This window comes from Callionymus lyra, chromosome 11, assembly GCF_982586985.1.
Source record: "Callionymus lyra chromosome 11, fCalLyr1.hap1.1, whole genome shotgun sequence".
NCBI classification, from domain to species: Eukaryota; Metazoa; Chordata; class Actinopteri; order Syngnathiformes; family Callionymidae; genus Callionymus; species Callionymus lyra.
In genome coordinates, this window is record NC_141828.1 from 13,791,206 (window position 1) to 13,816,340 (window position 25,135).

At 39.0% G+C, this 25,135-nt stretch overlaps 1 protein-coding gene across 2 annotated transcripts; it reads left to right on the top strand.

The window, feature by feature from the left end:
- The first annotated feature begins 29 nt into the window (after positions 1 to 29).
- LOC148069335 (striatin-like) lies at positions 30 to 24,645 on the top strand. 2 transcript variants are annotated; one of them, XM_087802764.1, is made up of 17 exons: positions 30 to 489; positions 10,329 to 10,432; positions 11,391 to 11,464; positions 14,089 to 14,167; positions 15,804 to 15,974; positions 16,722 to 16,857; positions 16,940 to 17,105; positions 17,635 to 17,745; positions 19,193 to 19,336; positions 19,425 to 19,561; positions 20,367 to 20,542; positions 20,648 to 20,695; positions 20,776 to 20,897; positions 20,970 to 21,137; positions 21,201 to 21,341; positions 22,211 to 22,399; positions 23,316 to 24,645. In XM_087802764.1, the coding sequence occupies exons 1-17, from the start codon at positions 277 to 279 to the stop codon at positions 23,483 to 23,485; spliced, it is 2,349 nt and encodes a 782-aa protein (XP_087658890.1). In that variant the 5' UTR covers positions 30 to 276; the 3' UTR covers positions 23,486 to 24,645. The 2 variants fall into 2 exon arrangements, with proteins under 2 accessions (XP_087658890.1, XP_087658892.1); XM_087802766.1 differs by lacking the exon at positions 17,635 to 17,745.
- Positions 24,646 to 25,135: the final 490 nt, after the last annotated feature.

Sequence of the window (25,135 nt, forward strand, 5' to 3'; positions counted from 1 at the left end):
TTTCAATAAATCGTTTTTTTTTTTGGTCAAATACCAAAGTGGGTCGAGTCCCAGTGCGCAGGCGCACGGCGATCGTGGGTGTACGCTGTGGGCGGGGCTTGGCTGGCTGACGTCATCCAATGACAGCTAGCTGTCAGAAGTGAGTTCATTCCCCGGACTCGAGGGGACTCGGTCGACTCTTTTTTTCCTCGCACAGCCGCTTTAAGTCTACCTGCCTAGAAAAACTACGATACAACGGACAGCAATACTCTTTCCCCCCCACACCCGAGCCCGGCCATGGACGAACAGGCGGGGCCCGGAGTGTTTTTCAACAATAATAACAACTCTGTTTTACCGGGCGCTGTAAAGGCACCGCTGCCGGATGGCGACGCCGCCGAGGCGGCCAGGGCGCAGTACAGTATCCCGGGGATCTTGCACTTCCTGCAGCACGAATGGGCCCGTTTCGAAGTGGAGAGAGCACAATGGGAGGTGGAGCGGGCCGAATTACAGGTAAAAAAAAACACACTTCGCTGGCTACACGTCCACGAATCGATGCCGTTGTCTCGGCTGGACCGGGTTCGATCCAGTTACTCCGTTTCCAGCTCCTGTTCGATTGTCTCTGAGCTAGCTTGTTAGCATTAGCCTCGAAGCTAAAAGGCGCTGCATCGCCCCTTGACCCAAGTCGGCACGATTTAACTCTATTAACTCTTAACTTTAATCCACAAAAAACTACTTTTTAATCTCAAACATGGTTCCGGAGTGAACCCGCTTTATAGCTAACTGTCATATTTACACCGTTTAAGGTGGTCGAGGGTCGTAGTAGAAGCTAACATCAAGTGTTGAATGAGCTAACAGTACTTAAATGGTTAAAAAATATAGTTGACTCCGTAGCCTTACTTTTATTAAAAGTGAATTTCAAATCGCATATTAACCAAAGCTTTTAATAATATTTTTTAACTGGGATTTAATAGCCATAGATATAAGACACCAGCAAGAGACTTCTAGCTGTGTTGTTTATGTTTTTTGTCCTTTAAAGACACATATTGTGAGACAATAAACTCCATACATAATGTTTCATATGTTTATAATTATATCAATATGTAAAATAATAATAATTTCATTTATATGTCACTATAGACATTCATAGTCACAAGGATAGAAAACTATTAAAAAAAATGGCACTGTACATTAAAAACAGAACGGTAGTAATAACTATATAAAAAGGTCCTTCTAGTAGATAGATAGATAGATAGATAGAACTGTATTCAAGTAAAACAAAAATGATGGACAGTAAAAAAAACGCATTAATGGATCGAGAGTTAAAAGATTACATCAGGTAAAAACCGGTCTGAAAACTGTTTTTTTTTCAAAGGGATTCAAAAGAAGGCATAGACTCAGCCGGTCTTATCTCCTTAGGCAGGCTGTTGCAAAATCGAGGCGCCCCAATGCATAAGGCTTGTTCAACCCTTTGATTTTGGCCTCAACTTTGGTACATCTAAAAGGGACCTACCTGCCAGCCGATCGAAGGCTGCTAGATGGCTTTAAGTGTTGTAGCGAGGGGGCCGAAGAAATCGAGATTGAAAAGCGATCAGTAGAACTTTTAAATCAAATCCAAAACACACAGGAAGTCAGTGCAATGAGGCTAAAACTCGGGGTGATTTGATGTTTTCTATAAAAAAACCAGTCTCGCTGGACCAGTTGTAGGTGAGGGAGAGAGAGATGTTATGAGATTCCAGAAAGAAGGGATTTACAATAATAAATATATCTCAAAATGACACCAATTAAGGTGGTTTGTTTTTGTTATCGTTTTTAGCTTCGTGATACTATTTATACATTTTGTTTTCTACATCTCTTCTCTCTGAATACTTGAGAGTGTCATGTTAGGTTAGTTAAAACCAAAACAATGCCATCATAAGCAGTCTGCCGTCCACTCTTTATATTTTAGACGAATAGAATTTCTTTCATACCATGTTGTTTTTGTTTAACCTACATTATAGTCTTCATACTTGGAGATATGACACCACCAACAATTTTAAGAAAATCCAATCAGATGCAGGGAGTACAAGGACTGCAATGATTTTGCTTCGAGAGTTGATCTGGTGTTTTGACTCGTCCATGTGTGGAGCCTTCTGTCTGCGGTCCACAAACCTTCTGACAGTTGTGATGTTCTGTAAGGCTTTTGGCCTGTTGTTTGTCTTAATGTAACTTACAGCAATAACATAATCACGTGGCTTAGAAGAGAATCATTTCACACTGGCTGCTTTATACTTGAGTCGAAACAATAACAAAATAAAATTACATGGACTTTATCAATCCCTCTTTTTCTTCAGGAAATAAGATTCCCAGTTCATAGCAGAGAATATAAGTTACAGCAAGTTTCATAAAAGCAAGAGAAAAAAAAAGTGCAAATAAAAAGAGCAAGTGCAAAGACATAAAGTGGTAATATAAAGAGGATAGATCAAAGTAAAAAACACATGGATTTTAAAAGGACACAAACATGCATAATAGACTCTGTCTTCTCTCCTAGGTGACGCATTAAAGGTAAACACCATCTTGATTGGTAAACACCAAGAATTCTAATCAAGTTATTTCACAGCCTGGATTTTGTAAGATTCAAATGCATTAAATCAACATTAAAAACAAACAAAAATAGTTTCATGGTGCTTTTACTACATAGATGGATGGATAGATAAACTTTATTAATCCCCCTTCGGGAAATTGGTTACATCGGCTAACAGCAACTCTTGATGAAAGTCAAAGAGCAAAATGACAATAATTGAAGGCTATCTCCAGGAATTTTCCTCTGCTTTGTTTAGACATTGAATCTTAAGACAGTTGAGGCTGTGTCTTGTTTTGCTGTCTGGGAGGAAGACAAGAGCTTTTTGGAATGTGGTCCAGCAAGCCTGCTGGGTCAGGATACAGGCCACTCCTCAGCAGTACAAAAACACTGCCGTGTATGCTGTGTACTATTGATGATCTATCTGTTAATCTTACAGTGATCTCATCAGTGTTCACTGTGTGTAATTTAAATGGGTCTCAATAGTAGATTTTGTGTACAGTTTGTCTTGGATGATGCCTTCCAAATATTGTCTTGTAATACAGTTAAGCAGATTAGCAGGATTATATGTAGAAGCATGCAGTGTTTATTTTGGTGTTTACATTATTGCTCTATCGACAATCAATGTCGAAGTTTACTGAAACTAATCCTTTGTTACTGCCCTATGAATGTTTGAAATACACATTTTAAATGTTGAATTAATTTGTTTCATTTAGTGTAGTATTGTAGTGTACCATATACACAGAAAGCATATGAAATGCTGCAACAGTTCTTGCTTGGGAGCAAGGTTATAACTCAAGCCTTACAAAATACCTTTGAAGTCGAGTCGGGTTGTTTTTCTAGTAATGTCATAACTTTAAAATGTGTGTTTGTGTGTCAGATTGAATGGTTGGTTCATAATTACTGTGTGGTTTTCTTCTGGTTTACATCATATCAAGTTATGATGTTACTTAAATTAAAGAAACAAATAAATACTTGCTGAGGTCAGATTTGGATTCTAAGGACAACCGTAGGATTAATCTTTGTCACAACAGATCGTGCCACATCACTGCTATAGAGTCAAGTTACACCCTGTTGTGTTCAAGTTTGCTTCATCAGCCCGCCAGTTCTTGGGAAATCCCTGCTCTGTTGGGTATCTCCTAGCAAGCCACTAAGAAGTACAGTGACAATTTGACACCACTGGAAGGTGGTAAATTACCTGGGCTTAAAGTTAAGGAATTAGACGTGTACCTTCCAAATCGTATCATTTTGAAGTCATCATTGTTAGAGGTATATTAATATGCACAGTGTTTTATTGCAAGGTGACAATGACCATGATGTTTCATCTAGTATATCTCGTGCCTATGTGTCTACTTTACCTAATCCCCTTGGACTGACATTAATCTCTCTGTAGAGCTGGCGGTTTGACTTTTGCACAGAATTCCGATGTGTGTACCGCAGCTTTCCAAAGTGGGTGTCACCACCATTCCTCAGTCCATACTCTGTCTGCCCCCAATCTGCAGTTATTTTTGTTTCTCGGCCTGCACCTCAAATTGGAGACCTTTTATTTTTGGTTACGCCATAGTTTGAAATTTTACAACTTCTCAGAGTATAGTTATGTAAATCTGTCAAATAAAATCTTTTGCTGTACACAATGTTATTTTCATGTATCATTTTAATGTATTTGTTTTGGTTTTGTTGTCTTCACGTGCGCCTAAACACGGCAACATTCCCAGCACCAGTGACTTCATCAATGCAGTTAGGTAGTTGGTGACTCATTAGTAATGGATGACGAATCAATGACACAATTTTAAGTTTGAAGAATGTATGGGTCTGATAATTCATCTGGTCTTAGGAAAGTGAGAGTAAATTGAGGTTCACGTATTAATAAGACAATGTTTTGAAAGCTTTAAAAATATTTTAATAAACTATTTACTGAGCAAAAATGTTGTTTTTCCAATTCAATGTCTAACCATTTATTTTCATAATTACAATGTGTTGAAAAGAATTCTTCTCAATTTCAAATCCTATTTTGTTTTTTGGCCTAAACAGAACCCAGTTGTCACATGTTAAGTAATATTCTGGTTTTAACTGGCTGTTTGCAATGTCTATAACACATGGAGAGAATACGTAAGTCAATGTTATTGATCTTTTCATAGTATAGTATCGAGCTCTTGCTAATTCACCATAACACTCGTTGTAATGTCTAGCTACATTGAAACATAAATGCTGATCACCTTTGGTATATATTTTGTTAGTTGCATTTTAATACTGAAAATTGAATTTTTTATTTATTGTGTAACCAAACCCTAAAGAGTTCAAAAGTTATGCTCTTATCTTGCCTTTCTATTGGAGAAAATGTGTCCAGCTGCAACTCCTTTCTCATCTTGATTTTAACAGCATTGTTTACACGCCTACATTGGTTATATATTAATGTGCTGAGGTACCTGTACATAGGCTGTCCTTTCATATGAAACGAATCGATACTAGCCTTTTATAACCACACGAAGCTGCTGTGCTGAAAGGCCTGTAACTAAAGACCACACCTGATTCAACAATAAAAAGTCTATGCGTCATGGCCTTGCTCTAAAGAAAGCTAACATGGCAAGCTTTCACAAGTTGGCACTGATCTGTCAAATTAAAGTCAGTCAGGTCACAGCAAATTGTGAAGTGAACATAAGAGTCGTGTTGAGGTGAAACATCTTGTCTGTGCATCTGTGGAGTTTAACCAACAGACACCAAAAGCTTTTTCAACTCTCTGTGGTTGACGATACAGATCAGGTGTTGACACATAACTGTGCAGAAGTTCAATCATGGTTCCGGCGAAACACTCGTTCTTTGGTCTGATTTGAATATCTCCAGTTGTTTTGTTTTTTTCTCCAGTTTATTTTAATCTCAACTTTAACTTCCGGGGATCAGATAACGGTGTGCTTGAGCAGCAGATTAAAAACAGCAGTGTGTTTATCAGTTGGATTATTTTGTAATCCTTATTTTGCTGCTGTGCTCAGACAAGGAATGTGGCTATGAGTAGGTGACTGTGCAAACACTTTATTCTGCGCTTGGTGCTAAAATTGAGGTGCTAGCCATCTGGTTGTTGATGCCTGACTTTAAACTGAAAACATAGTTGTCTTTCTTCTGGTGTTCAAACAAGATTAACATACAGATATGTGCTCGTTTATCTAGAGTAACTTGAAAAGTTAAGTGAATAAATGAAAGAAAGAAAACGCTACAAAACAAGGATATTATATGATCATCATTTCTGCTGGCCTGGGAAACAAGGTGGCTCAGCCTGTCGCATACAATGACAAGTTTCCCAGTTCCCCAGGCAACCGATGTTCCTTTCATCCTGGCGTTATTCACCCCATCTCATAACCTTGCTTTTAGGTCAATTGATGACTCCTGCTTGTCCATTGATATGAATGTGTTGTATTCTGTGTCATGTCCAAGGTGTTCTTCCCACCCATTGTCAGTTTGGATAGCTTGCGGTGTCATTGACTTTCAGTGAAAGAATTATTCAACAAGCTCTTCAAAAATGGCCAGGGTTCTCTTTTAGTTTTTTATATAGTATATTTTCCCATCTAACCGCTTCGGGCTTGGCAATTTTAGATCATCCACCCGTGTTGCATTAAATGAATGTGCATAACTTAAAAGTTTGATTAAAAAGTTAACTCGACTAATTTACATTTCGTTTAATAATTTTTTACCCCTTAAATGTATCCCTTAAATGACCTTCTGTCTCTTTTAAAGACTTATCAATGTATTTCACATGTTTGTTTTTAGTTGGACAGTGTGTGTCCAGGTGGTAGTGGTTGTTGGTTCTCAACACCTGTCAGCCTTTTGTGGTTCTGCTGTTTTCTTTTCTTCTAGTCTGCCAGTTTTTGGGAAGGCATGCATGGAATGCCCTTGTCTTGTTATCAGCCCAGTCACCGAGGTGCTCTTGTGTATCTGTGAGAATAAACCTGCGGCCCATAGAAAGAACGGGTATTTGCATTGTAAATATCGGATTTACACCAGCCCCCTCCCCTTCCTACTGTCCTGATGTGTGACCATTTTGTTTGGGTGTCAGCCCCGAGGCGTTGTGAGCGTCCGCTGAGTCTCTTTTACAAATGGAGCGAGTTTAGTCTTGCTGTGCTGCATTCTCACTCTGACTTCATTCTGTCATGATTAAATGCCCTCATTGTGTTATTTCATGTCCTAGCTCTTGACACGAAACAAGTCTGGTAGAAAACTTCTCTACAGCCAAAAAAAATATATCCACTGTAGATTCCACTACATTGAAATAGAATTTTTTTTGATTTTAGAAGTGTACGTTTTTATCCAAAAATGCTCACATTGGGCTAAATGTGTGGGTATTTTTTATACAGCTCAGTTCTGACCTAAATTCATTTTCAAAGGATAATATTTGTCAGAAAACAAACTTGGAGTAATTGAGACTGTAGGTGGAAATTGTGTGTATGAAACGCATATTTTGTATTGGCGACCTGTCCAACATATCCTCTTATCTCGGCACAATGATCTTTAATTTGAATAATCCTGCCAATAAAACCTTCACTATCAATATAATGATTTTCGATACATTTTAAGTTCATTAGTACATTTTTCTCATTTCATGTCAGAATGTTCATTATGTTATATATCGTATTAATATGATTAGTCTCACAAGCAAGTTAATTAAAAATCAGGTGGATGTAAGGCTTTCAGTACAACTTTTGAGAAGTGTTCAGTGTTTACTTCACCAGTTCACATCCTTTTTCTGTCTTATTAAAGCTGTGCCCTGGTTTCTCCCCGTCTCTCACTTTGACACACTAAGTCCTTATCCAGCAGCCCAATAATGCAGCCAGTGTGGGGCCTGGAATTAAATGCTTCCTGTGTCTTTATGGCCCAAGTTGACTCACTGCATTCCTCCCAAGGTTAATGTTTGATGGAGCAGAGATGTGGAGCCAGAGATTCACAGAGCACCACTCTTCTCTATCTCTGGCACTGCAGTGGGTCCACAGTGCCGGGCGACCTGAAAGTAAATGCTTGATGACAATTAAAGTAGGTTCAAGTGCAAGGGCAGATTTATAAATACTTTAATACAGATCATTTGCTTTATCTTTCATCGACTCCTACATGCTCTTAGTTTACTGTTAAACATTTCTGAGAACATCAAACGTTGGTGATGTAACTGCTATTTTACACTTTGCTGAGCATATATGCGGTATGAAATAAATGAATATCATTAACAAGGAAGTACTGCAGGTTTAAATCCAGATACGTCTTTACTATTTGGGATATAACACATCATCGTATTGTGTGACCTGAAACATATTTTTTGTCACCTTACTCCCCCCACATGTTCAGTACTACTCTTGGACAACAGAATAATTCTTGTCAAGACGAGCCTGTTTTTCAGCATAAAACCTGTTCCTGCAAGTTCAATGTTTGCCCTTTTCTGAGGTGGAGGAGGTTGGATCGCAGGTCTTGTTGTAGGCCTGATCGGAATTAAAATACTTAGATGCTACATTTTGAGAGTAACTTTGCCAAATTGTCTCCCATTTTATATTTTTTGAACTGTAAAACCTAAAATGATTTTGAGGACATTTTCTTTTCATCAACTACAGTGTTTTCTAGAACGGTCTCCCTTCTCTGTTTGTGTAAGAAGTAGAGCATTTATATACCCTATATATATATATATATATTTACAAATACAACTATAGCAAAAACGTATCTTAACTTTTGTGAAATCATCTTGGGATTTCTTGTTCTTGTCACAGAGTTTATTTTTTTCCAACCCTTCTAACTGAGGTCTTGTCTGAAGCCGCTTTATGTTATTTTGGGAGACTGGCAGTCTGACCCTATTTGAATGGATGACTTTTCCTATGCGATATTTTCCAATTGGCCTATTTTCACCGCATCAGTATCTCATCATCTGTAAGGTCCATCCACCAATGTGTATCTTTCCCTTTTGACTTATTTTCAGATGCCTTGTAATGTGAAAGCTTTTGGATTTTAAATTTGTAATTCTATACAATAGTTTCCACAGGTTCAATCAGAAATTAAAACCTTTAATTCAACAGATTTTATTATGGGAACATGAGTTTCTTCATTTCTGCTTCCATTTAATTTTTGTATTTGATGGGGTTAGGATTACTGATACAAAAGTGGAATAACACTGGTAGTATTCAGTTGTGTGTGAGTGTGAGCAGCAAACAACGTTTACATCTAAAAGGTATGCGTTTGTGTCTCTGTAACACTTGTGATCTATGTGAAAATTAGATTAAAAATCTGAATTTTTAATAAAACATCCATCTATCTGTTTTCCAATACTTGTTTTTATTTTGCAATTTATTTAAAGCACAATAAACAGGAAAAGCTGGCTTTGGGAAATCAATAGATCACACAGTCTGGTGTGAGAGGGAGAAAAATATAGAATTATTGTATGAAACAAACCTTTTTGATGATTGTATCGTCCAACATTAAATTGGGGAAAAATGAATTCCGTTTTTGTGATCAAATACTAAAGATGTTCATATGTAAACATCGTGTACTGGCCCATGTTACTTTCATTAACTCATCTTTACTTCCTTAGGGAATATTAGTGCTGAATTAAAGATGATCATATGTAATTGTTGTACTGGCTGATGTAGATGCAGCTTTCTTGTAACTTCCTTTCATCCAAATTGGTTTTAACCAAGTTGACTTAATAGGTTAAACCACTCAGCCTCGCTAATGGACGTATTCTCTTTCAATGTGGAGCTTGTTTTGTTGCACCGTCTGGATTTCAGACTCTGCAGGTTGAATTCCTCCGCAGCAAAAACTGTAGAAGGGAAGAAAATCTGTTTTTAACACGAGTCAGATTGAAGCGCTGTCATGACTCATTGTTGCAGCAGCAGCGTTACTGTGTGAAACTGTGATGCTTCCCACTCAACCTCACACCGTTCTCTCTTGGTAGCTAGAGATGCGTAGAGACAAGTAAAATTGTAATTCCCCGTGTTGTTTTGGATGTTTTTTTTCATACTGTTGTTATCATGTATTCTTAACAGAGATTCAATGTACCGCTTAGTTATTGTTGTTTAATGTTTCTGAATAATCTAATCTAAATTACTGCTTTTGTTGCCGTACTTTTCCATAGTCTGCATTATTTACTAAAGATTAGACGTAGAATGCGATCGTTAAAAGTTGTGAAACTGTCATTAACATATCTTTATTAATAGCTTGATGTTCTCCTTCATTAACGATTAACCTTTTTACATGTTGGATTTGATTTAACCAAAAACTGAAATGTGTATTGCAAGCTCAAAATAATATAGAAAAATCACTGCCACGCTCACGTCTTGGATGTTTGAAATAATCGCAAATGTTGAATTGATACCAATCGTTTACTTTGACAACTACTAATATACAGCATATATATATTTGCCATCTACCAGTATGCACAGTGAGGCCTAAGTGAGTGGGTGCATGCATGTGGCCACCCCCGTCGATGTAGCGCTTTATAATGCTGACTCAGACTGTGTGTGTCAACAGCTGCTGCCTGTCACTGAAAGGCGACAGCGTTGTGAAGTGGGAAAGTGTTTTGAAGGAGGGAGGGGGGAAGCGTTGATGTGTAGGAGGGTGAGTAGGTGAGATTAAAATAGAGTAGTACATATTTATTATCATCATACCACACACTGATTTGACATCTATTCAGTCTTAACAAAAGAGGCACTTGGATGTTTCCACATGGAGGTGGTCTTTTAAGTACATCCTGAGGATGAATGAAAAACAAAAAAGCTATTTTTGTCAGCTCAAGTTAGACGTCCGTGCTCACAATATATGTTTCTGTTTTCAGGCCCAGATAGCCTTTCTTCAGGGGGAGAGGAAAGGCCAGGAGAATTTGAAGAAAGACCTTGTGAGGAGGATCAAAATGCTGGAGTATGCATTGAAGCAAGAGAGGTAAGAGACTTACAGCCCACCCACCACACATGTAAGACCTTAGCCAGTCTCTAACAACTGCCAGGATTTAATGCTTTGTTTCATCTCCAAAATAAACCACAGAATTGTAAACCATGTGGCAATGTCAGAAACACCTGCAGCATATCTGTTTCAGCAACATTTATGAGTTCAGGATTAATAATAATCGCACAACAAATTCAATAAATGTGGCCAATTCTGAATGAACTGACAGCAGTTTAATCTGTTTAATGAACAAGAAAGTAAAAAAAACAATTACTTGATAATCTTCTTATCTGGGGAAATGATTTAATTTTAACCCCAATTATTTGTCTGACAGCAAATGTAATCCATCCAGTGAGAAGAATACACGGGCATAAAATAATCGTGAACTCTATTATGAAACCTGCTTCCAAGATTAATAATGAAGGCTAATTGCAGGTATTTGAAAACAAAACCCCATGTGTTATTAACATTTAGATTTGCACAACCGCTAGACAGAAGCCAGAATGAGTTGATATAAAGTTAAGTAAGTTTTTGATTTAGGGATTCTGACTGTGTGACACAAGCTTTGCCTCTCTAAGATCTTCATAGTGGTGCTGGAGTAGCAACTACCACTTTGAGTGGTTGCTAGGCAACAGGTCATGTCTTCCAGCGTATTTGAAAGCAATACCCCATAAACGAACCATGATTGTAGGATGTGCTTAATTTGACATGAATCAGATTTCCGGAGAGGTGCTTCCTGTGTGTGGGAATACATCTGTGTGAAAGATCTCCTTGACTTGACACCTTCAGTGCTTGGATGTGTGCCACATGGATCACTGCATCCACCGGCTGATGCAGCTCCCACACTATTTATCATTTCATTACAAGTAGATTATAATAATTTGGGATGTCTTTTGAATTCTACAGTACGTGGGTGCTCACACTGTTCTATGCGACTGTGTTTTTTTTTTTTCAGGTCAAAATACCACAAGTTAAAATATGGGACAGAGTTAAATCAAGGTGATATGAAACCTCCAAGCTACGACTCCGGTAAGTCTACCAGCTCTTAGGTACACGACGCCCCCGCTCAAATCAATCCGATTGTTGCAATCACATACCTGGTGAGAGAGACAGCAGTGTTTCACAAGTCGTGACTGAATTCCTGTTCAGTCATGTTTTCCTGTTTAGTTTCCACAAGAAAGTCCTTCACCACAGCCTTGACTGTATACATTTTTTATTAATATACTAATTTCGTGTCGCTTAATATGGGACCCCCGTAAGTCAATGGTACATTTTGGGCTTTCCCATAACAAAGGTTTATGTTGTAAATGTAAGACCCTCATTTTCATATGTCTTTTCATAAATTCATTTACAGAAATTGTTAAGACTTGATGTCTCGACTCGAATAAATAAATAAATGAATGCTCTGCCCAAGTTAAACCGAACCATGACAACACATGCTTTCCAGTTCCCACTATACATATAAAATTTAGGAAGTTTTCTATTCAGAAGATTCTAGAATGGAGATTTAATCCATCTATTGTATCCTGATGATCTGAGATTAGGTTGCATAGGCAACAGTCATAATAAAGGGGCCCAACCACTGTATCCTCGGATACATTCTTCCCAGGGAGCAGTGTTCCCGGGCCAACCAAGAGATTTCTAATAATCCGAGAAAGTGAGTCGACTAGCAGGTCCTTTAGAAACGCCTAAACTCGCCTTACTCGCATATAGGCAGTAGTAAGTTTCGTAAAGTTGTAAAATTGTATAAAAAAAACTCAAGAGTTGATTAATTTCATATTTTGCTGTTCACGTTTTACTCGAGACAGAAAACCTACGACTTGATTTCAATGTAAACGATTTCTTTATCATCACTTTATCAATGCCCTTCTCCTGCAAGTAGACTCTTGAGTGTAGAGAGAAGTGCCGTAAGAGACTGCACTGATGTTAAGTGGTCTGCTGTGCTTGCCATTTTATTGCTGTTTAATTGGACCTCTCGGGTTCAGGTCCTCCAATGCCTCAAAGTCAATTTGTGATATTTGTTCCGCTCATCTCTATTCATGAGGCCGTCCAAGCCCTTGAAGTGTTAATGAACGAGGGAGTGTTTGAAAGAGGTGTGAGGTGGAGGGTGATACCAGAAGTAGGTGGTGTGGCTCATGTGGTGAAGCACCTGCCAATGCTCACCTTCCGGAATTAGGCTTGACCCACTTCTAGAGGCACCCCCTATCTCTTTGACATGGACCAGGATACGCTGGCACATAGACTTACTCTTCCTGTACTATTCTCAATCTCATTAACACGTTTTTGTTTTGTAAAAAAAAAAAAAATCCCCATTTGACCATTGAAACTTTGATGATTCAACTGTTATTCGCCATGTCTTTCGATCAAAGGCTTCTCTCAAAGAAGTTCTGGTACTTTTCCCTGTCCATTCTGTGATTTCCTTGGTCTTCCTTGAGGTATTTTTCCTCTCACTTGACCATGCATGATTGTGCGCGCTAGAGTTTATATAATTCAGCTAGATCTTGAATTTGTCGTTTGACTTCATCCTTGTAATTTTTACATTCTTTCCATGTTATTCCAATAAGCCTTCTATAGAACCTCATCTTGAAGGCAGCGAAACGGCTAGTCATTTTGGTGTTGTATGTCCATGTTTCACATCCATATAGTGCAATTAGTGATGAGCAGCAACTTGATTTTAGTCTGAAGGCCTTTATTTTTTGTTGAACTTTATTTAGCTTTGTAAGCTATCCAGTTGCCATTGCTAACCATCTCTTAATTCCCATTATCTGATGAGACAGCATCAGAGATCATAGATCCAAGGTACTGGAAACTGGTCACCTCCTCCAAACGTATATCATCTATTTCAACCACTTCCTGTGTTGTACTGAAATCCCCAATCTGGGAGGTTAATCATCACTTTGCGCTTTCCACGACTGATGTCCACTCCATAGCTTCTCGCAGTGCTATAAGCGTTCAGTATCGGTTCTTCTCTGGATCCTGTAATTAGGTCAATGTCATCGACAAATTGTAGGTTATTGATCTTTTGCACATTCGAAACAACAGAAGAATTAAAGTTGTGGAGATTCCTCTCAAACCCTTGTTGTAATTTCTCGCACTTAATTTCAAGAAAGTCTTCCTTTGCTTTCTTGATCTCCTTTTGCACATCAATATAAGCAGCTTTGTATCATCTTTGAATGAGAAAATGATGTTTAAATAGAGGAACTTCCAGAATTCTATCTCTCTGTCATTTGCTTTAGAGTAACAAAGAGTTTTTTTCTGGATGATGCAGGCTCGAATATACTCTTTCCATGGACGCCATACATTTAAAAACAAATCGGATGTGACATTTGTATACGTTACTGCTATCAGTTAAATGAAGAAGGCACTTTGTTCCTCTATAGAGGTAGACTTTGAAAAAAGGTTCACACTTGGAACAAGAATGAATTATTTGTTTTTGTTTTTGAGTGAATTTGGTAATCTACAAAAAACAAGATTGTATCCTTTCAAATTTCAATTGAATAACAAGCTTGGATGGCAACAGTCATGTGATCCGGTTTAAAGGTTATTGGGGTGCCAAGTGTGTGTAGTTGCTGGGACGCAGGAATTCCCCAGTTCTGTTTACAGAGTGGAAACAATGTTCCGTGTACCCTGATTTGTGCTCTTCTCTTCTCCAGATGAGACAAACGAGAATGAAACTTCAGGGTCGCTCAATAATCAGCTGTCCTGGAAACAAGGCCGACAGCTCCTCAGACAGTAAGTGTTAGAGAGCGTGTTCAGACGCCTCTGGCTTCATGTGTCTGCATATTTAGTGTTTCACCCATTTGACTCGACCGCAAAAGGAATCATGAGAGCTCATTCTTAGTCTCTTCACCTCTCAGACATTTTATTAAAGCCAATGTGATGATGATATGGATTAAAATAATGAAAACACCATTAAATATTAAACATGGAGAATTATGGGATTAAATGTATTCAATTAATCCAAAAGTGGTCCAGAGCGAAATTACAAGGGAGTGTAAGAACGTCAGCATTGTTTGGATCCAGAAATTGTTCATCCAATCCAGTGAAATCATAAATCTAATTCAGAAAATACAAATTTAGGTGGAATAGTGACATTCAATTTCACTAGTGAAATAAGTGTAACATTTGAAATGTTTCTGGATTGTTTTGTGATACTTTGTGATACAAAGTAATGTTTACAATTCCTAAATGTTATTAGGTTCACAAAATGAGATGTGATAATAAAGTCTCACATAATCTAGTCCCACGGGTATTTATTCACACCTCTGCCAAAGAAACATGGTGTTTATAGGTATTTGTGTAATTATTAAGGCCTTTATACCTTTAATAGCCTTCTAAAATGGACAATTGTGTCATTAGTTTGTTTATATACAGGTAGATCTTTTTTATTGTGACTGACAATAGTTCGGTCATGAAGAAGGGAGTGAAAAATAATGTCCTTTGCTGCATTCCCTGTGCCGAAGTGTTCCATTAACATTGTTTCACGGCAATCTGAGTTCCAATCTTCCCACTGTCAACCCGTCTCGTTTCAACCATGATGCATGGCAAAGATATTTCAAAGCTGATATCTGAAATTGGGACATTATTACTCACACATTTGCAAACATTTTAGAATTGCCAATCATTTTTTGTAGAACTACTTTTCTAAGAGAGTTTTTTTTTAAGAACTCTTAAAGATATACATCATTGGCTACCATCTCATCATAACATGTTCAAACTCGATCCATTAAGATTTAGTTCTCACTATTGAAATCTACCATTTTTTTCTGAATTGTGTTGATCAACTTAGATCCTTAGATGACCCATTTGTTTGACGTCTGTGAACTCAAAAACATTCTGATTTACGTAATCTGTTATTGAAATTAGACTGTCACCCTATTTGCTCTTTAGCAAATAGGGTGACATATTTAGCTGAATTTTTAAACCTCTTCTAGCGAGATTATACTCTATGTGTTATGGAGACTAGCTCCCCCACGTGGGCGTCACAAGGCACTTCACCTTTTTTTGAGACTCACTTTCCCTGTAGCCCAGAGAAAATTCTCACATTTCAGTCAGTGTAGGCAGATTCTCCCGCAGCCCCCCCCCCAGACACCATCATGCACTCTCACACATCATCTGCTTCAACATGCCTTCTGGCGAGCCAATTTTCTTCCTCAGTCTGTGTCATGGGATAAACGATACTGTGCTAAGATGCTTTGTTTATCCACTCTAGTCATCATTGTCTCCAGCCTCACTAGGGAAATAGTGAAACATTTGAATTTGATTACTCTACTGTTGCTTTTAAAATAATATTCTCATCATTTATTGTTGTTTACATTTCTTTGTCATATTGTGTAATAGATTTGATTGTAAACACTTTGTGTCACAGGTATCTACAGGAGGTGGGCTACACAGACACCATCTTGGATGTGAAGTCACAGAGAGTCCGAGCACTGCTGGGGCTTACAGGGGATGGAAGTGGAAAAGCAAGCGACAGGACGAGTAGCGAGCCTTTGGTTAATGGGACGGACACGACAACGAAGGGCATCGGCACCAGAGGGTGAGTGCCACGTATTTATAGTGTCAGTTTGGCTGATGGTGTGAAGATAATTAGATAATTAACCTTTTAAATGGACTGAATTTCTAATGAAAGGAGGTGTTCAACTGGGAGTGAACTCATTAGAAAACCTTATCTAGAAAGTGATGCTGCAATAATTAGCAAATCCTTCCTTATGACCTTTTAGCATATATTTGATTGAGTATTGTTTTGATTGTTTACGTGCTTCGTGACCCTGGTCTTCAAAAAGCGCTCTACAAATATAAATTACTTACTAAAAATGAAGTGCAAATTGAGGTTGATAACACAAGGGACCTTTTCCACCACCTCAGAGCTGAACTTCCTATTTTGATGGAATTGATAGATTTAATTATTTACAAATGTCAAGATGAACAACAGAGAAGATAAAATGTTCCTAAAGTAAAAAGGTAATATTAAATGAATATCTGTCTGTCTGTTGTTTAACAGATTGTTTGGTTTTGTTCTAAATATTCGGGGTTCAAACTTAAATTACATTGTATATATCTGGAGAATTCTGATTTTAAATTATTAATCTATGAGATTATAGGTCAATTGCGCTTCTTTCTGGCAGGTTTTAGTCAAATGGAAAAAAAATGTGGTTAATCAAATTAAAAGACTGATTAAATGTCTGTAAATTGGGTCAAGAGTAAGAGTTTTTGGGATGTGTCATGAGTAAGACGTCACAATGTAGTCGTCCTTGGTCTTAACGAAACTAAACATGATCTGCAGGAAAGCCGAGCTGTCGGACACGAGTGCCGTGCTGGAGGCCTTCAAATTTATTGAAAATGCTGCAGCTGAGTTCAGCGACGACGACGAGGAAGATGACAGTGAGGGGAAGGACATGGACATCATGGTGTACAAAACGGTATGTCAACTTACTGATACAAGCTTCTCTCTTCCCCCCCATCGTGAACGTGTACTTAATATTATTATTATTTATGTACCAGATTATTAGGAAGAAGCCGTCATCGTCATCAACGCCACCTGCTAGCATGGACACCAGTGAAGACCCTGACACAGAGGAGGCTCTTAAGGGCTTTGACTTCCTGTCCAGCCCTGATGAGATGGACACCTCCCCCGAGTGCAGAGGAACTGGCGATGGCACCGATTGGGGTAAGTTTCTCCCTCAAAGCTGCGCCAGGAAACATCCAGACTTTTTTTTGAAAACTGCGAGAACTTGTTGCGTCTCACGTGTCATGTTGTGATCATTAGTCGTGTTTGGAGTTTCTGTGTTGTCCCCATAGTGTCTGTTCCACTGTGTGTCCCCATAATGTCTCTCACACTCTTCCTCATCCAACTTGATCTCTGTAATGGAATATTCCTTAATGTTTAAGCCGCAGCGTCAAGATGACCACTTCACCCATTTGAGCAGAAAAGGTCAATGATGTACATATCATGGACCTATTATTAATATATATTATATTCAACCAAACAAAAGTGTCTTTTCTTAGACACTTTCATAACAAAAGAATAGTATCGGAAGCTCTCGGACTGAGTAGGTTCACAGGGAATGCTAATCTAACGGCTTCATATTGGCCTCATTCTCACACTTGTTGCTGGAGAGTTCAAACCAGATCAGCTGGGCCATGTGTCTGGTTAGTTCCTCAACAGCATCTCGGTTTGGTTTTGTCCCCCTGTGTAGAGAAGGACGATCAAGGTCCCATATCTGAGGCCTGGGACGTGGACCCGGGCATGATATCCAAACTCAAGGAGCAGTACAGAAAGGAGCGCAAGGGGAAAAAGGGGGTGAAGAGTAAGTCCCGTCAGGCGCTGCTGCCTCCTCGCACCTCCTGTCTCTTGAGATCCTGACTTTTTTCAGTTCAGCTGAACACGCCTGAAAATCTTAAGCCCCTTCTCCTTGCTTGTCTGTCATTCCATCTTGAATGTCTCCTTTGTCTTCTCTGGTTCCCTCATGAAAACATCTTTTTATTTTCTTTCTGTTGCACTTGAATGTTTACAACGTCATTCTACTTCTCGTTTGAATCACAGCGTTTCTTGTTTTCTGTCCATCTTCCATCTTGATGGAAATTGTCCCACGATCGCAACTCGTACATGTTCTGCTCTGTTTGATAAAGAAATGGGTCCTTTATTTATTACCGATGACTGTTACTTCTCTTGTTATGATGGAGTGGTCGGAGATATTTATAATAAAAATGCATATTTCAGGCTGCAAAATGGATACAAACTCTCTGTTGTTGGTCAGTTGAAGTGCTAACTTCAAAGTTATTCTACGTGGCCTGTCAGATTTTTGACTCAAGTTTAAAGTACAGTAGATTCATGCTATCAACAATTTTACTGAGACTTTCATTGATGCCAGAGGAAATTAATTTGATGTACGCGTTTCGGAAAGAAAAAAACAAAAAGAGATGATTAAGATAAATTGAGTCTCTGTTAACACCTTACAAAGTCGAAATACTGCTCAAATCCAAATCCTTTTTATAGATTGATAAATAATGAGTCCAATTGTTACTTTTCTTAAGATCAAATCAGAGTTACAAGTTTGAAACTAGCCTTTGGATTATACATAAAAGCGGACATCATTACAACTGTCCGTCAAGCTCACACTTAACTTTCACACCGCTGCCGGTCTCCACACCAGTTTGTTCTTCACACTTAATTGGAGCTTTTCCACCGCTGTGAAAGTGTGTCGGGAAATGACAACATATCTGAAGGTGCAACGTATGAATAAAAAGGAAAGGATTAACTTGATTAAGCATAATATGCTAAACACGGTGAGAAATTTCCCTGCTAAAAAAAATGCAAGAGGAAACGGGATTTCTTCCTTATTTATGATATGTCTTCGAGCGCAGCACATATTTTTTGCTGTTAATTTCACACAAACTTTGTGACACTGAAGTAATACTGTTTAACTACTTTACAATTATTTCGTAATTTACACTGAAATCTTTGTTGCAATACTGTTAAAAGAATGTATACACACAAACTTCAAATTCATCTCATGGGGTCATAAAAAAAAAGGATTATGGAGCCATTAGGTTAATAATGTGCCACCTTCAATTTTGTTTTCTCTTCTCAGCTTTTCGTCAAGGGACTCTTTAACTTTCCTTTTTTTTCAGTGTTACTTTCATTTCATTTCCAAGCTCTGCATACTTTTTCTCTGCTCGTTCAGTTTTGAAAATCATGTTGTGTTGACTTGTAATTCATCCTGTGGTAATTGTGTTCCACAAATCGCTCACCAGGGCCCAACAGATCCAAATTGCAGGACATGCTGGTGAACCTCAGGGAGGCGGAGGACGTATCCCACATGCAGCCGCCGTCCTCACCGCAGTCACGACCCAACGTGGTTCGTTTCAACGAGCTCGACGGGAGCCACACCGACAAAGGTAAACGAGAGTCATTCTGCTCATAAGATACAAATCACACCCCGCTCTCTTCCCTGACGCACCGTTTCTATTTTAATGCATCCTCCAGTGGAGGCGCTGACTTTCCCTCCGACATCAGGGAAGTCGTTTATTATGGGCACAGATGATTCCTGGAAGAGCGAGCTGAGCCTGGGAGAGCTGGCTGGGCTCACTGTTGCCAATGAGGCTGACAGTCTGACGTACGACGTGAGTAGGAGGGAAACATTTTTGTAGCATGAAGTTATTTTGGACTTCATTTCTGGCATTTTAAAATCCATATTTATTCAGACATTAATCAACAAGTTCAATATAGACACAGAAATTACTCGATAGATTCATCGTCCAACAAAAGCACATTGGCCTTCTGACAGTGTCAGTTTTCACCATGAGAATCACTAGTAAGAACATATTCATACATATGATGTAAGATATATATATAGTGTTTTTTTTACGGTACTGTATTGATATACAACAACACTATATAGATTTTTCTTTTCTTAAAACGTTTTCTTTGCTTTCAAAATCATATTTTATTGTTATCATCCTTTTATGGTTTACATTCCAGTAACGTGTATAAAATTACATTTAAAAACCTTTTTTTGTTTTTACAATGAACATGCAAATATTAATTTTTGCATTACAATAAAACTTCCGGCTGTTAGATGACAGTGATGATGCAGTCAGGTTCTCTACATATAAAACAACAATAAAACCCCACAATAACTGAGGACGAGAGGATGCAGTCGACTCCAGCAGCTTTTAAAGATGATGTTTGGACATATTTTAGTTTAAATCAAACTAATCAAAGGAGTTACAACTTCGTCAAGAGTCATGAAGTACTCGAGCAATATTACAAATATTTAGATGTTCCTAGAGTATCATTGCAATATCATATATTTGCTCTTATACTGTGATACGCATAATATTCTCAGATTCTTGCCAATAGACGCCCCTAAGACCCTGCCAGAGTTTACTTGGGTGTTTGAGTTCTAATCGGTTGTTCTCCCGTCAGATCGGCAACAACAAGGACGCCATGAGAAAGACCTGGAATCCCAAATTCACCTTGCGCAGTCATTTTGACGGGATTCGGGCGCTCGCCTTTCACCCGGTGGAGCCGGTCCTCGTCACGGCCTCGGAAGATCACACGCTCAAGATGTGGAACCTTCAGAAAACCACACCCGCTAAGAAGTAAGCGTGTTCTCCACATGTCACGTGATCAAGAAAAGATAGATCTTTTTGTGTTTTAATATCTTCTTGCGGTGACACTAATGGTCCAATCTTTTCTGTCCGCAGGAGCACGTCTTTTGATGTCGAACCCATCTATACGTTTAGGGCTCACAGGTAAACAAATCCTTACTTTTGAACATAACTTTCTGCTCTAAAAAAAAATGCTTAGCATGATTATCCTCGTTCTCCCACAGGGGGGCGGTGTTGAGCGTCGTTATGAGCAGCACAGGGGAGCAGTGCTTCAGCGGAGGCGTTGACGGGACCATCCAGTGTTGGAACACCCCAAACCCAAACATCGACCCATATGATTCCTATGGTAACATTGTCACCCGGTGTCTGGGCTGCATGTCAAAGTTCAACAGGGTGACTGACTTGCTTTATTTCTCAGAACCGTCAGTGCTCAGAGGAGAGTTGTCCGGACACACCGACTCCGTCTGGGGTTTAGTGTACAGCAGCGCATACCAGCGCCTCCTCTCCTGCTCCGCCGACGGCACCGTAAGGGTTTGGGACCCCAACGACACGTCTCCCGCTCTCGGCGTCTTCAACAAGGACAAAAGTATGAAGTCGAATTTCACCGTCATCTCCTGCTTTTTGTGTTAAATCCCGTTTCCTTCTCCAGAACTGGGAATTCCCACGTCCGTGGACATGGTGTGCAATGAGATGGCTCAACTGGTCACCTCCTTTACTAACGGGGACATCGGAATCTTCAACTTGGAGACTCAGCAACTGGTCCTTAACCAGGAAACTAATGTTGATGGAGGTATGCGAACATCGGCCCTTCAGATAAATATACAAAAATGTATTTTCTAAGGCGCAGTTACAAGTTTGTAACCTTAAAAGAACATGTTATATTCATGATGATGAGACATTGAGGAGGAAAATGAACGTCTATTACATTAGATTTTGTTGGACCTTCAGTCACTTGATAAGAGTTGTTTTGTGTTATTTTCATTAGTCTTTTGTGAGTTCAAGTGAGTCATCACAGTTAAAGTAAGTCACTCAAGCAATGGCTGGGAGATAAAAGATGTTTCAAGGTTTCCACAGATCCTTTAAAAGTCTTAAAGGGCATAAAAATTATGAATCTAAAAATATGGCCTTTATTGGCCTTAAAATGTCTTAAATCAACATTTTAAAAGTCTTTAAAAATTTGAACAATGGATAAGTTAGATTTAACTTTTGTTAAAACTTCCAAATGGGTTTGCATTGGGCAACATGGGAAGGTCTAAATCCAACGACAATTGTCAGTCTAATCCACATTTTTATTCATTAGGAAAAAATTGTATCTGGCATCATGTATTTGGTACATGGTGTATTTTGTGCAAAGTCATATTTGTATCAATATTCGCTGGGGTGTTTTTTTTATTTACCAGTATTCATTTTGGTTGATTATCAGGTTGGTCTTAAATTTAATTTCAAATGGTATTAAAAAGTGAGTTAAACTTGCCTCCTGAGTTAGTAAACAAGTAACTCGGCAGCCTTTTTACAATTTTAAGTCCCCAAAAAAAGCTTTGCCTGAGTGTAGTTATGTACTTATTGCTAAATCTTCTTACAGTTTAATTGCTGTGCTGGCATTTTGTATGTTGATGTTTTCTTTTATTGTCCCTGATTTGCCACTTGGTTCTCCTCCAGGTACCCCCTGCCGGATCAACAAGGTCCTGAGCCACCCCACACTTCCCATCACCATCACGGCACAGGACGACCGCCACATCAAATTCTACGACAACAACAGCGGGAAACTCATCCACTCCATGGTGGCCCACCTGGACGCCGTCACCAGTTTAGCCGTCGACCCGAACGGACTGTACCTCATGTCTGGCAGTGAGTGTCTTTTGCTTGAACATTTTGCAAGAGAATCTGCTCCACAATATAAGAGCCCAGTGCAGTCTTACATCAGTGTTCCCCAGACACAGCCCTACAGCCCTGTACTGGTCCATGGGGCAGCAGAAACAAATTCAATAACTCGGAGCAAAGGTCTCAAAGTCACATAATTATCACATTTCCAGGCCATATCAACAGAGACATTATTGAACTTCTAATTCTTGGCAAAACGTTGCAACAATGTGATTCGTATTAAGACCATAGCAAGCTGCGCTGCACAGCTGACAGACGGACGGAGACGTAAACAACAACGAGACATAGAAGTACAAATTGACAACTTTACAGAACGTGACATTGATTGGTCAAAGTGCGCATTTAAGAAATGCTTGATTTATACAAAAAAAAATATAAAAATTATCGCAATTGTTTTCGATATGCGTATCGCACGTGCCGATATCGCGATATTGATATTTTCCAGATATATCGTGTAGCCTTACTGAAAAATGGTCTTAGTAATTGTCTCTGAAATTACAGACCACATGAGTCTTGACAAAGTCGTAACAGCTTTCATTTGTTTTGAAACCAATACAAGTCCAAACATCATCTTTAAAAGCTGCTGTATCCTCTCGTCCTCAGTCATCTCTGGGATCTTGTGGGATTTCCTTGTTCCTTTAAATGTGGAGGATGTATGAACGGCTGCCATCTAGCAACCAAAAGTTTAGTTGTAGCACAAACATGAACAAATCCCATGTTAAAATCAACTTTTCATTTTACACTCACTTTATTGAAATATAAACCATAAAGGATTTAAAAATAAAATGGCGATTGATTTAAAAGCCAAAAGTTTATAAATATCGCTAAAGTGATGTTGACTACACACCAGATGGGTCTCACCGCTCCACGATCTTCTGCACAGGTCACGACTGCTCCATCCGTCTGTGGAACATGGAGACCAAAACCTGCATCCAGGAGTTCACCGCTCACAGGAAGAAGTTCGAGGAGTCCATCCACGACGTGGCGTTCCACCCTTCCAAATGCTACATCGCCAGCGCCGGAGCAGACGCCCTCGCCAAAGTGTTTGTATGACGCAGCGCTTCGTGTCCCCCGCGGCCCCCCAAACCCCTCATCGAGCATCCAGGCAGGCCTGGGTGCGACGCCCGCAGTGCACCCGACACACAAGACTCCTCCGACCCAGAGGCTCAGGACAAGTGTTGTGATATGATGAGGTTTGTTTTTTTAGTTTTTTTTTTAAGCTGGTCTTCTGCCCCCCGTGACCTCACGCTTCACCTCAGACTCCGCCCCCCAAGAACTCCCACTCTTTCACGAACGGGGTCCACACCTATTTACTTCAATTTTTTTTTTGTTTTTTTTTTGCGTTGTTGTTTAGTGGGACACTGGAGACTCACTTATTTTTTCTGCTCCCACTCGGACTCTAGTTGCTGGCCTGCCTTTACTTTTCCTTTTTAAACACTCGTCGACAAATGTGCCTTTGCTGTAAAAAAGGCCTTGAAAAGTTATTTTAACAAGCTTATGTTGGGCAGCGGGAGGGGAAGGCAGAAAACCAATCTGGTTGTCACATTTTAACATTGGTTGTAAAATTAAAAAAAAAAAATGCTTATAATGATAATAATAAACAAAATATATTAAATATATATAAATATATATTCAGTCTTAAATTTACTGTGCAGAGTGAGTTTGAGTTCTCAGTTTTGATACGTGTGGTCGGGGAATCAATCTTGTGCGTTTGCGGCAAAAACCGGTAGAAGAACAGACCAATGAATATTTGTCAGATTCAAAGTAGACTCGAGCGGTAAGATTACAACATCTGTTTCCAATGTAAACCATTTTGGTTATAATTCAAACCTGGTTAGAGATGTCGGGTTTTTTAAGGAACCTCTTGATTTTTGGCCAGTTTGCTGTTGTTTGAATTTGAATGGCTTGTGTTGTACGTAGTTTTCCCAACCGTGTGGACAATGCTAGACTCCACTGTGATGTAACAGGTATTTACAGTAGTTCCCGCTCCCGAAGCAGGAAGTTAGCACAGTTCTATCTTGAGACGTTCACCATCCGACACTGGAGGACGAGGAGTAACCTGCGATTTTTTTCCAGTGTGTACTGTAAACGAGGACGGAATAATGTTTCGGATCCGGGTCGTTGGAGCGCAGCATCGGATGAGCCATTTTCTCAGTCACTGGTTTGTATATCAAAGTATGTTCAGAATAAAATCTGCTGTAAACTCGAAAAAACACGGACTGTCATGTTAATTTCAACTTGATAAGAGAGATCGTTAACAATATCGTACGTGTGATTTATATTTATATTCTTGAGCTTTTCGGTCAAAACGTGAAGGTGGCTTCTAGCGCCATCTGTTGGGATCTCATGAAAAAGAGTGACTAGTAGAGCTTTGATTTTTTATTAAAGTTTTCAATTTTGTTTTACAATTGTTTTACTATTCAAACAAAAAGTTAGGAGTATGAGGATTTGGCCGAAAATGGTTCACTACTAAATGTCTACTTGTAGTTGTACTAGTAGACGGTCTTTGACCTGATAGTGCTGATAATATACTCTGGTGCTACTAGTACGTCTTTTATGCTAATCCAGGGGCAGAGAGAAGAGAATTCTGGTTTCCTATTGGCTCTTAAATGTATTTTAACTAATGGGGAGCAAAACAAAACATCTACTTCTACTGGTGAATAGGGGTATTAGAAATATCAATAAATGATTTATAAGGCGATG